At 30.8% G+C, this 13,468-nt stretch overlaps 1 protein-coding gene across 1 annotated transcript; it reads left to right on the top strand.

The window, feature by feature from the left end:
* Positions 1-4,414: 4,414 nt before the first annotated feature.
* Positions 4,415-9,588, top strand: LOC124920071 (NAC domain-containing protein 60-like). Its single transcript, XM_047460476.1, has 4 exons — positions 4,415-4,595; positions 8,727-8,977; positions 9,072-9,287; positions 9,364-9,588. The coding sequence occupies exons 1-4, from the start codon at positions 4,415-4,417 to the stop codon at positions 9,586-9,588; spliced, it is 873 nt and encodes a 290-aa protein (XP_047316432.1).
* The last annotated feature ends 3,880 nt before the right edge of the window (positions 9,589-13,468 follow it).

Here is a 13,468-nt window from a genome sequence, read left to right as displayed (position 1 = left end):
CAATCTCATCATTCTTCTTCTCTTTGCATTGCTTTGCACTTGTAATATTCGTTTATATTTTTATATTATTAATTATCTAATGAAGAAAAAACTTAACTCAATACTATTTAATTTGTGTAAGTTTATCTTATTACAATAAATTAAATTACTTAAAATGAAAATTACACTAGTGGAAATGTATCATTAGCGACGACATAAACCGTCGCTAAAAGTCATAATGTCGTCACTAATAAATATTGTCGGCGAACAAAATCGTCGCCATTCGTCATTAAAAGACAATGGCGATAGGCCGACGTTGATAATTAATATATCAGTGACGGCGAATGGTGAATTTCGTCAATGATAATTTTAAAATATAGCGATGACATTATGCTTACGTTGTCGCTTATGTATTGACCAATAGCGACGACATCGTCGTTTATATTTTAATTAATAACGATGAAATTCTCTCTTCGTCGTCGCTGATAGTCCTTGCTCTCAGGTTTTTGGCACATTTCTGATTCTCTTATTGTTAGTTATCAACGTCGGCATTCCCTAATACCGTCGTTGATATTGTTAATTATGATCGTCGGCATTCCCCTAATGTTGTCGCTGATAATTCTTGCTCTCGGGTTTTTGGGACATTTTTATTCTTATTAAACTTGTTTGATATTTTGTTATACTACTATTAGCAAAAAAACCATTCATAAATAAAAATCAATTCTAAATTACAAAAATCTCAAATCGTATTAATACAAAAATGTCAATCAATGTACTACTGATCGGGTGGGAGAAGGCATCCTAGACATAAGCGCCTGTAGAGCCTCTTATTCTGTGTGCATTTGTGATTGTAGAGCCTCTTGTTGTGTGCGCATCTACGCCTTTAGATCCTCTTGTTGTGCTCGCATCTCTTCCATCTCACGTCCCTGTTGTGCGCGCATCTCCTCCATCATACGTCCCTACTGCACCACCTCATCTCGCAGGGTCCTATTCTCCTCGTGCAGCGCTTGCATCTCTTGACGTTGTGACACTCGTGCTCTATTGACGCTCGAGGAAGAACTTCTCCACTGATTCGATCTGAAGTGTGTTGGACCTACTCTGGATCTCATATCGGTCACCCTCCCGTGTCCATGTGCTCCAAAAGTAGCTTCAAACACTTCAAACGACGTCATATCAAGGTTTGCTTCAAGTCGCTCGTGCATCACAGTCTACCATCACTTACAACACTATTAGTAATTTTAAATTTAGACATGCAAACTAAAATGATAGAAATGATTAAAACTTACTATGACCTGTTAAACATGTGGAGAAGCCATGGGAGTTAGATCATCACTAGTCGCTCTCATTGTATGAGTATGTAGGAAGATTTCTGCATAATTAGGGGTGTGTTCAATATCCCTCTCCTGTATAAATAATATACATATGTTAGATATTATAAAAATTAATACTCTTACTAAAACTTACTATATGTCGCTCCACTTGCAAAAATGGTCTACTACCGGTGTGGTGGGTGTATACGACTTTTGCTTTGTTACTGGAATTGGTCGTATTTTTTTCTACAATTATAAGACAGTCATAGTTGTTAGTTAATAGTCGATTAAACATATAATGAATATAAAATGACTATTATACCTAAAATGAAGTTGTGAAGTAGTGATGGTCAAGGATATAATTATAATCATCGTATTCGTTCATGAGGAGGGTTTAATTTGATTATCTCCTCGTTGCCATCATGTGGTTGGATGTAGTTCCTTTTGTTCGAATATCTCCACATATCCCATGTTTTCTTCACATGTGTCAACGTTCTATCTCTTTAGGTGTCAATGTGATAGGGTGAAGACTCGAAAAGATATTGAAAAATAACAACAGATTTTAGGATTGTGAAAGCTTCAAATTATAAGATAACACGTTAAAAAATATCAAACTCACAGAGATGAACCTCCATATATGGTCTAACTGGGCATGTGATAGATCGACTAATTTACTAGACGATGTGGCACCACCGTGGGATCCCGGACAATGGTGCAAATATGCCTTGAGTAGTAGGTGTAGTTATTGCAAGTGGGCTTACCATCCATCTCTCTAAACTCTAAGTGCATCTTCTGTCCTATTGGTAGTTTCTCGAGAACAGTGTTTTTGTTCGTCCATCGTCCTCTACTCCTCGATGAAGACCCTACAAAATAATAGTGAAACAACATTTTTAAAATTTATATAATCATTTAAATATCACGTATAAGTTGTACATGTAGTCTCGGAAATAGGGGAATCCTTCTCCGGGGTGACAGACACCTCGAGAATGGTAGAATCTGGATCATCTAGTCCCTTAATGTCCGAAAGTGATCCCATAAAGCTCGTAGGATCATCGGATTGTACGTCATTTATACGAGCTCGGAGCTCGTCTAAATGTCTCAATATGGCTCGTTTTGTAGCTTGTTTAGGTGCCATGATATCTGCAAGAAAAATAAAGTTGAAATTTTAAAGAGGTCATCCTATTTGACACAAATAAAACATGTCTAAATGATTGAATAATGGGGATTTATCTTTGTGACTTTCCATCCATGTCTAGATGACATATCTGTAACGTAAAAAACTTGTTGTTCTTGACTTGCTATTACAAACGGATCATGAATCTGAGTTCTTAATGTCTTGTTCACATTAACACTTGCAAACCCCATATTTATCTACTTTTTATCATAGTCCTTGGAATGTACATCAAACCATCTACACTTAAAAAGAATTACTCGGTTACAACCATACTAAACTTCTATAATATATGTGAGTACTCCGTAGTAATTTATCGTTTCGACTTCATTGTTGTCAATTACTAAGACACCACTATTTTGCGTGGTTAACCCTTCGTCATGCTTCTCGGTATTGAACTTGTACTCGTTTATTTTACAAGAGTTATACTTCTTAGCATAAATTGTTTGGCCACTCCCAAAAATCTTTAAACTCAAAGTTCGATCTGATTCACCAGTCAATTGGCCCACTTTCGTCTTGAAAAACTTTATGTAAAGTTTACCGCGTTCAAGATTAGAAAGATTGAGTCACCCTGTATCGGTCAACTCTTGTGTGAATTCGCAGCATATAATGAAATTTAGTTGTAATTAGTTAATTACAAAATTCATACTTAATCACTAATCAACTTATGAACTCTTACTTGTAATATTATTCGACTTCGAGACAATTTTTCAAAATGTATACATGAGCACGCTTCCGATCACCCGATTCGTATGTGTAAAGTGTTGCAATTGATAAATTTTTCATTGTCAAGAATATAGAAAATGTTAAAGTTGGTTGTATCGATATCTTTATTGACTCGTGATATTCTAAATATCGAGCACATAAATTCATAATCTCGTGCAAAATATAACTCTCACTAATTGACCATGCATTAAAGTTTTTATTTCAAAGGTACTTTTTCAAGGTATCCATATATTGTTCAATTTAATACATCCATCGATATTGGACAACCCTTAACAAAGCCTCAAAGGCCAAATTTAATATCATTGTGAATGACTAATTTTATTTAGGTATCGCATATAATTTTTAGGCATGGTGAATAACTAATTTTACTTAGGTATATTCCTAGCTATGTCGGGGGAAATTTGTTGCCGAATAAGAAAATCGATATTGAAATTCGTGTGAGGTCGTTATTATTCTATCTCAATTTTATATATTGAGAAACATTTTTAAATTTGAAGATAAATTAGATAAAAATTAGTGATCTGAACCGACTTTAAAAAAATGTTTGTAATGTCTATACAATTTTACATTGATATGGATGTGTAGATTAAGGGTAATTAAGTTTGTTTATTGTCAATAGCTTATTCAACTTGTTTACATAAACATTTGATAGTATTCAATTTGTACTCATTTATTCATTCAAGTTTATTTGTAAATGATTAATTGTGTTTGATTATAATTTTTTTTTGTCAAATTATTATACAAAATTATTATAGCAGATTATTATGCCAACACTGTACACTCCTATTAAACACGAATCAAGCACAATTAATGATGTGTCTTCTCATCTCCCTTCTCTAGAAATAATTTGTTTATTAACTTTTTTTTTTCTTTTTTTTTTTAATATCAACTAGTTATCCTAATGATGACAAAAAAAAAAAAAAAACACTTTAAATTTTATTTATGTATAATCTCATATAGACGTTAATATCAAATTCTTAGGAGGGGTGAGGGAGGTCAGTTGCGGCCGAGATTTGTGTACCGCCCTCTGCATGACAACTGTTTTGCCTCGACTGCATATTCCTCTAATGCATAGACACGTAATCACACCATCAGGGCGGCGATACCACAAGCTGCTTGTCATCATAGATATGTGTCCTTTTTTTACCCTTATAACATTATATATATACACACATACTTTTAGGGTTTACTTCTATTCTCAGTCTCTTCTTTTCTCTCTGTTGTTACCATGGCTGCGCAGACGCCTATACAGAAGCTTAAATGGTTGACATCGTTACCATCTGTTTTCACAGGTTTTAGATCCTCGCCGACTGACGGGGATTTAGTTAATTACTATCTCGACGAGAAGATCCAGGGCTCCGAGAGGAGCGTTTATGTCATTCCTGAAGTTGAGTCTAAGGCTTTGCCAGGTGAAGTTCAAAATCCAAACTTTTTCTTTCTCTCTCTCTTTCATAGATGAATAGATATATTATATATATGGAAGAACAACAGTACCTTCTTCTCATATGGTATCTTTCCTTTTCAATTTTATTCAACTATTATTGTTTATCTCTCTAAAAAATTGACCTTATTTTGTATCTAGGGCATACATATGTACCCCATTTTTATATATATATATATATATATACTCCTTCCAATCCATGTAACCCTTCTTTTTTCCTTTCTATAACTTATTAAAACTCCTTGTTTTCTTTAATTAACAGATTAATTTCTCTATTTCTCTGCAATAAATTTCTCAATTAGGTTTTGTTCAGATCTATCTGTTTACTTATGTCTAGGGCTAGTCTTCGCGTTTTCAGGTCAGATCTATATATGGAATCAAATTAATCATAGATCGAGGCTTACAGATTAATTTATCTCCTTAATCAGTAAGATCCTCTCCAAACGGACTGACTATCAACTAACCTGATTGATTTTCTTCAAGTCTTTAAGTAAGTATCTTGGAAAGGCTAGGGTTCTTAAGTACTATTCCAGACAAGGGTTCAGATTGAGCACCTTGACAAGTTTTACTTATTTTTAGTGAATGAGGTGAGGATGATCTTACTTAAGAGGAAGTCTCTTCTAATTCCTTTCCTTTAATTTGGTTCAAGATCCAGGGACTCATCCCTGCAGGAAGATATTATGGAGAGAAATTTTACTAAAGACTTGTGTTTTTGGACCTTTGATGAAGATATCAAACAAATCGATTCATATTTGAGCTATATCGAAAAATACTCTCTAATGAAATTAAATGATTCTTTGTATTTATTTGTAATTTGCTTCCACATGGAGCAGTACGGGAGACTTGAGCAGATTTGATTTCAACAAAAATTTGTGTAGTTTTATTTGTGGTAAATGAAGCTCCTAATAGTCTCCTAAATTAGTCATATTCCATGGCATGTACAAAAGTTGCAGCATCTAATTCATACTTTGGTTTAAAGTGTGACAATGGCTTGTTTTTTCAAGTTCCATTAAATATGATTATTTTCTAAAAAGAATCCAAAATCTGTAAACTTTTTCTATCATCAACGTCGACTTCCCAAAAATATGACAATCACTAGACCCACCCGACCCACCCACCTTGAGTTTTAAGTGACTAGTGGACAAATAGTACATTCCGTAATCAATTGTTCCTCTTTATACTTTTCAAAATTTTCAAACTTACAATACTCTTAAAAAGAATTGAATTCATTGTTTCTCTATCTTCAAACTTTTACAATTCAATGTCATATTCTATGGGTGTGTTCATGGGAATACTACCAAACATGTGAAATTGAAAATGTCAGTCACATACCTTTCTTGAGATATGATAATACATAGTTCAATTTATTTTACTATTCTAAGCCTAACAGTATGACTTGAGTCCCATGTTGAGTCCTTTCAAACATAATCCCTTTGAATTCGTCAAAGAAGTTTTTGTTGTTACCTATAAAAATATGATCCTTCACATAAAGACAAATAATGAATTATCATCATTATCATTATCATTTGACTTTACATAAGAGTATACTCAATTTGGCAAAAACAACAAATAGATTGATACTTACTTCTACCCATATAAGGTATTCTTCAATTTTAAAACTTTATTTTGTCCCCTTTTGTTATGAAGTCTAAGATTTGTTCAATATAAGCATCTAAAACATGTCTATTTAAGAATACCTACTTCATATCAGACTTATAAATTTCCCACTTCCTTCATGTCAAAATGAGATTAGTAATCAAATACTCTGCATGTGTGCCATGATAGTGCATACACTTCATCATAGTCTACTCCATACTTTTTATTTATTCATTTTTGTCACACTTTAACTCTAATGGTCATTTAGAAGCATAATCAGTTCTCAATATAGTTCTTAGATTTCAAGTACATTCATTACCTGGGCTGTTTCTATCTTTTGTCTTTAGGCATAATCAAAAGTTATGACTTGCATATACAAAAAATGTACAATTCAATAGTATCAAAATAACTTATCATGTAAACTCTTCATTGTTTTGTTATCTTTATCAACATTACATAGAGATTATTGGTGTAGTTAAATCTTGAGTTAATAATACAAACTCTACATTTTCTCTATTAAAACAAGGAAGAAAGAACTCATAATCTATTTCTTGTTTTATATCCCAATTCCATGTACTTAATCTACAGAATTTAATTGGGTTGTCGAGTTAATTAAAATTAGTAGGAAATATCTCACATCAAGCAAGACCCATGTCAAGTCTTTAGGGTAAAGTCATCATTAAAAGTGAGGAGTAGGATGTAGCTTGTACTAATTCAAGGGGATGGTTGCTCTTGATGTAACTTATTTAGGAAAACTGTTATATCTTTTCTAAGTAGTCATATTTCAAATGGATTAATTCAAGGGGATGGTTGCTCTTGATGGATTAATTGGGACATCACTTTAACCATCACTTCCTCATTCATAAGTTTAAGAGCATAAAAGTTCAAATGGTCATCTGATTATGTGCCAAAAACATGTTCAAAGATGATATATTTTTACCTAATTATTCATTCTTTCTCTTTGTCTTTTTCCTTACCCATGCCCATGCCCGTTATATGTTTTTTTTTCATATCTCTTCTTAATTTTTGTTTTGTGAACTTAGAGTGAAAACTCCAAATATTTTATGTTCTAAAACAAAGATATTGTGATTCCTCAATTACACATAACATATAATTTAATTTTGGGTGTTAAAAATCAAATAATCCTTTTCATGACACATACATCTTCATATATTTTCATTATAAACATCCTTCACCCAAACAATATTTTGATATCAAAACGAAATTCTTCATTTTCAAGGATTTGAAAACACCACAGGAATTGGAGAATCAAATTATTCACTTTGACAACAAAACCAAAAGATTTTGCTAAATTCTTCCAAAACATCTTTTGAGGTGCTACTGTAGGCTTCTCAAACATGGAATCATCCAAACAAGGATGATGGTAAGGGCTTGTTAATCCATATTTTTTTGTCTTTCAAAACATTTTTTTCTCATTTAGATGCAAAGAAGTTTAATTTAACTTTGCACAACCATACCCCAAACAAATCGAGTTCTTTAAGTAGAGTAAGTTAGTAGGTTAATGAGTTAGTAGTTTATACATAGGGGATTATGTAATATTTGTAGTAATTAATAAATGAAATAGTTATTGTATATGGATTATCTCTCTCAAAGGCTTAAGTCATTCTTGTCTTATCTAAAATTCTTCTAAAAACCCTAGATATCTAAGTTGGTATGTGACATCATTTTGAACTGCAAAATACATTCTAAATACATATTAATTAATTTATTTCAACAAATCAATGATAGGTGTGCTTTTAATTAAGATGGTCTCTTTTGCAGGTGATCTACTATCAATTTCACCTATATATAAGGAAAAGATTTAAAGAATTTCCTTCTGTCAGAATTTGTCTTAATGTTAATCAACTTTTGGCTAGAAGTTTATGGTTGATTACTAAGTTTGAAAAGACAAATATATTGATCAAATTCAAGTATTTGGCAGATTTTGTTTCTGATTTGGTCGTTTAGGTCATGATTATATGAATTGTGATAATGAATCTCTTAATCTAGGAAAGCTAGATTATGGAAAGTTAGTTGAAGAGATTTCAAAGGAGGAAAGACATGTATTCCAAGGGTGGAAGAGATTGACACTAATCAACACACTATTTTAAACACAAGTATTCTTCTATGAACTGTTTGGGTTTGGGACTTTCCATGACAAATCAAGCATAGAGTTGGTATGATTGTCAGACATTTGTAGTTTGATAGATAGATGGTTGGAATAGTATCCAGTTGATATTAATTTTGATCTGATATGAAATAGTTAAAGGTTATTAAACCCTAGATCGATAAGAGGGGTTGACGGTTTAGAAGTCATGCACATGCAAAAAAGATATATCGTATTAGCCCTATTAATTTAGGGTCAATATTTATTCCATTGTCATCTGATTTCTTAGCCAAATTTGATTGGATCTTCTTCAAGTTTTATCTCATATTATATGGTCAATTAGTTGAGTTTATTTACTGGATGAAATTTGACTAGTTCTAGTTTACATGTTTACAGGTATATCCGTCATACAATCGAACCTTGAGCAGTTCTACTTCTCTACCCTTGATAAGAAGTATCCGGAAGAATCTCTAAGTGCGACAACTAATCAATCTGGTTATTGGAAAGCTTCGGGAAAAGAATGCAATGTAACGTATGCCTCCGAAATTATTGGTAAAAAGAGGACTCTGTTTTTCTACGTCGGTCAGGCACCAGGGGGGGAGAAAACTGGCTGGTTCATGTATGAACTTTCTTCCATTGAAAAACAGGTCAGGTTTACTTTGATAATTTTGAGTACTGTGATCCAATTTTTGTCAAATTTCTTTTTTGTTAATTTGTAAATTAACCTCAAACCAATTACAGAAGCCCTTTGTTATTTGTCGCCTGCGAAGGAGCAACGGGGAGATGATAGATACAAGACTGTCACAGTTTGGGGAAGAATGGAAAATTATTGAGCATAGTGGTGAACCGGAGGAGCAAAATCAGAATGAGAAAGAGACGGAAGGGGGTCATTTGTTCTTAGACAACATTAACATCGACCATACTTCAAACCAACTAGCTTCAAACACGGCAGAAAATGTAAGCTAGAGCAAAAATATAAGTATATCAGTTTCTTGCTTCAACTTTTCTTAATTTATATTTTTTCACAAAGCAGAGCCCTGCGAGTAGTAGCAAAAGCCCAAAAAGGAAAAATTCCGCATCACATTCAAAAAGATCGGATGGTTGGAACTTTGATATGACGAATGTGCCCGATGAGGTTAGATGGTTACTAGCTGATGCAAAAAATGACAAGTGGTGTGCATCTATTGACGATGAAATTGTACCAAAATCAACAACTCTTGCTTGGCAAGCTTATTGTTTCAATGCCGCTAACCAATAGAGGTGAGTTCAAACTACTCTAAAATCTTCTATCAATGTTTTTTTGTTTTTACTCCATTGGACCACCATCATATTAGACTTTCTTCCTATAATCTTTCTTAGTTCAATAATGAATCCTTACAAGACTTAATGTCTTAATTTCTCTTGTAATTTGATTTTCTTAAGATTGACAAAGTTGGGTGTTTATTTATTATTTGTTTGATTTGGATAGTGATATATTGCATCTGAATTGTTTTTAACATGGTTTTTTCTTATTATTATTAAAATGAATTTGATTGTTTAAGCTTCTTGTCAAACCCTCTATACTTACATATATGTCTATTGTATATATAGTCAAACCAGATCTCTCATTTTGTTTGTGCTCATACATAAGTCACAAAAATGAAAGCCAATTTTGGGATTATCCTTATTTAGAAATAATTTATAAGCTTTTGAATTTTATTTTTTATTTTTTACAAGATTAGCACTAAATGATATTTTGAATGAGAATTGAATAAGTTAAAAGACATATTTTTTAAGATATTTTATGTAAGACACTTGCCCTTGAATAATTAATAAATGTTTGGACATAATCTAATAAGTCAGGTATTGATTTTAAAACTTTTCTATGTATGTTTTTTTCTAAATTAGACAGTACGTAGCATGCAAATGAGGATTTGAGTTGAAAAAATAACTATTTAGGTTAATAATGAAAAAAATACTTATATAGTATATGTTATATTTTCTAATCTTGTTGTGTGGATGATTTGAATTATATGATTGATGAAAATAAATTAAAAAAAAAATTGTATATTAATAAGTCTTGTGCTGATTGGATTATTTAAATAATCTTTCAATGAATTGCCGTTTTATGCTTATTTTAATATATGAATTAAGTTGTATGAATGTCCTATTTTTAAAGAAAATAATATTTGTTTATTATATACTAATATTTTTTTTTAATGTATTTTCACCTAAAATAATTTTATTTTCAAAACTTTAACAGGAACATGATTATTAAATAATTCTAATCGTAAGAAGGCTTTAAAGAAACGTAGCAACAAATAATAATATTGACAACAATTATATCCACTAATAACTAATTCAATATGTCAATAATATTAATATCAACTTATAACTAAAAAATAGGTTTAATCTTTAATTTTTCAAGTTTAAAATATTATAAATGTTTTTTTAAGTATATATATATGGTTTAGATCAAAGTTGTTCTTCTGAAAATATGCTAGTTATATAGAGAAGTTATTGTAAGGTTATATATTCTTTAAAAATGATGTAAAAAATTAAATATTTTTTTATACAAAATTATTATATAATTAAAATATAAATTTATAAAAATTTTAAATTATAGTTATGCCAGATAAGAACCGTTTAATATTCAATGTGCTTTGACAAATTGGTTTATTAGCTTTATTTGTTATGAACTTATTCTAAATCTCAACTATTTAAACAAATTATATTAAATATTAATTTAAATTTAAATAAACTATTCATATGACCATTAAAATAAAATAAGACAATCATTTTATTTATTAAACAAAATTCAAAGTACAATATACTGAAAACACTACTCGTTTGGTTAAGTGTTATCAATTTATTTTATACAAAGTCTTGGACTATTTAACTCAAACTAATATTTTCATATAAAACTATATAATTTAATAAAACCCCTTCAAGCATTCCCTGAAAACTTGGAATAAAAATTGAAAACAAAGAATTTTATAATATTTCTTCTTCTTTCTCATTATTATAATTTTTATTTTTATTTTTTTGATTATTTAATAAAAAAAACTTAACTCGTAATATTTTCTGTTTTTTTTTTATATTCTATATATTACAATAAATTAAATTACTTAAAGTTAAAAACAATAAAAACATATAAATGAAATAACATTTATTCATTATAATTATTAATAAATTAGTCAAATAATAAAAGAAGATTCAGCCAGTTTTTATTTTATTTTTATTTGTTCGCAATTATTGGTTACCTACCTTCAAAAAAATCTATTCAATAATTTATCACAAAAAAAGTTAAATCAATTAAATAATAAATATCATTGGAGAAATGTGTCAAAGTATTTTATTTATCATTATTTTATCAAAATATCGTGTTATGTAGTTTTAATTTGGAATTAAGTGTAAAAAATATTGAAAATAAAGATAAAACAAAGTGTAGGGTCAAAATTGAACAAAAATAAGTTTCTGGACTGTTTAGTTAGAGCATTGGTTAATTTGTCCCGTGGTAGAAGAGAATGGCTAAACATAATTTTATTATATTAGTGATTACCTACACCTCTTAGGGCCTCATCGGTCCAAGAACCCGGGCGCTGCTAACCGGGTTCCAATCGAATAGAGCGTAGAGACAACAAGTTTAGCCGACAACTTCCGTCGTGGAAGGAACGTTCTGTTTTGTCGAGTAAAGATGGTCACCTTTGTATTCAATATTACAAAATACTAGGAAAAATTGAATGAAAATAAGGTTTATTTGTTTGGAGCAGAGACCAATAGGAAAGGCAAGGGCTTAAATATGCTTCAGCTGCACTATAATTAAAAGAATAAAAGAACTAAAGTTGTTCTAATTTTTTTTGGGTAGTTTTTTCCTTGTCCAAATCAAGCGTTTTAGAGTTTAATAATTTGTCTAGATCTTGTTGGGTTTTGGGCTCATATTTTATTAGAGTTTATATATTGTAATGGACTTTAAACTTTATTGGGCTTAGGAGTAGTAGTTTAGTTTTTTTGGCTTTTGATGTATTCATATAAATAGAGACATTGTAACATAGGGTTACTTAAACCATTATTTCATATAAAATCAATAGAATGGATGACTCCCCGAGGATGTAGACATTGTTGGTCGAACCTCGTTATATCTTGTGTTCTTTACTATTTTTACCACTTTATTTATATATCTTCTTTTATCGTGTGTTTAGATTAGATTTTTTCTCAACAAGTGGTATCAGAGCATGTTTTGAGAATATTTATCATAATCTATTTATGAAGATATGATAGAAACTCTAACCTCCATTGAAGAAGTTGTTGGATATTTGTGATTTTGTTGAAAATTGTTGGTTATTCGAGAAAACGACATTAGTTGCAGAAGAATTAGTTGTTGTGAAGATTTGAGTCGAAATATTCAGTTGTTAAGGAGATGTAAACGGTCGTTAAATTATTTATTAGTTTTGGGTGACACTATCTTGAGAAGAAGAGAGAAGAAGACAGTGGATCTTTTTTTATTCTCGAAGGCGCTAATGAGTGCAGATGATGAAAACTCGTCATGCAGATAGTAACACCGGAATGAAGAATACGAGTTATATGTTTTTGACTTATTTTAATTTGGGACATGTGTTCTATTAAAATATAAAATATATATATATATTATAGTTTGATATAATATATATAGGGAGAGAAAAAATCCAACAAGAATCTTTGAAGCGGTCAACAACTAAGACTTTTTCTTTTAGTCTCGTTTAATTTCACAAAATAGGTTTTACAAGTCTATTTGATTTCAATTTTCGCAAGTAAAGTCTTGTTAGATTTTAATCAAGTTCTTAAAACATTGTTTTCTTTGATCTTGGATTTGTATTGAGACTTATTTAACTTAAATTTATCAAAGATGGAGATTTGTGATTTATCTCATAAGAGATTTGATATTCGTCAATATGGAGATTGAAAATTGAAGTTGAAAAAAAAGGTGGAGTGCTTATTCGATATTGCAGATTGTGGAAGACAGTTGATGTAACATGTAAAAGGTTTTCTAATTAAAGCGGGTGACTTTAATGTTTGTTTGTAAGTGTGTGGTTTTGATATGTGTGTATAAGAGCCGGATTTGGATTTGCATCAAACATTGTGAGTAGGTTTTGATTGGAAATCCCTGGTAAGTGTTGGTG

Source organism: Impatiens glandulifera, chromosome 1, assembly GCF_907164915.1.
Source record: "Impatiens glandulifera chromosome 1, dImpGla2.1, whole genome shotgun sequence".
In the NCBI taxonomy this organism is placed as follows: domain Eukaryota; kingdom Viridiplantae; phylum Streptophyta; class Magnoliopsida; order Ericales; family Balsaminaceae; genus Impatiens; species Impatiens glandulifera.
Note: the sequence above shows the minus strand (reverse complement) of the source record. Positions and strands in the feature narration are given on the sequence as shown.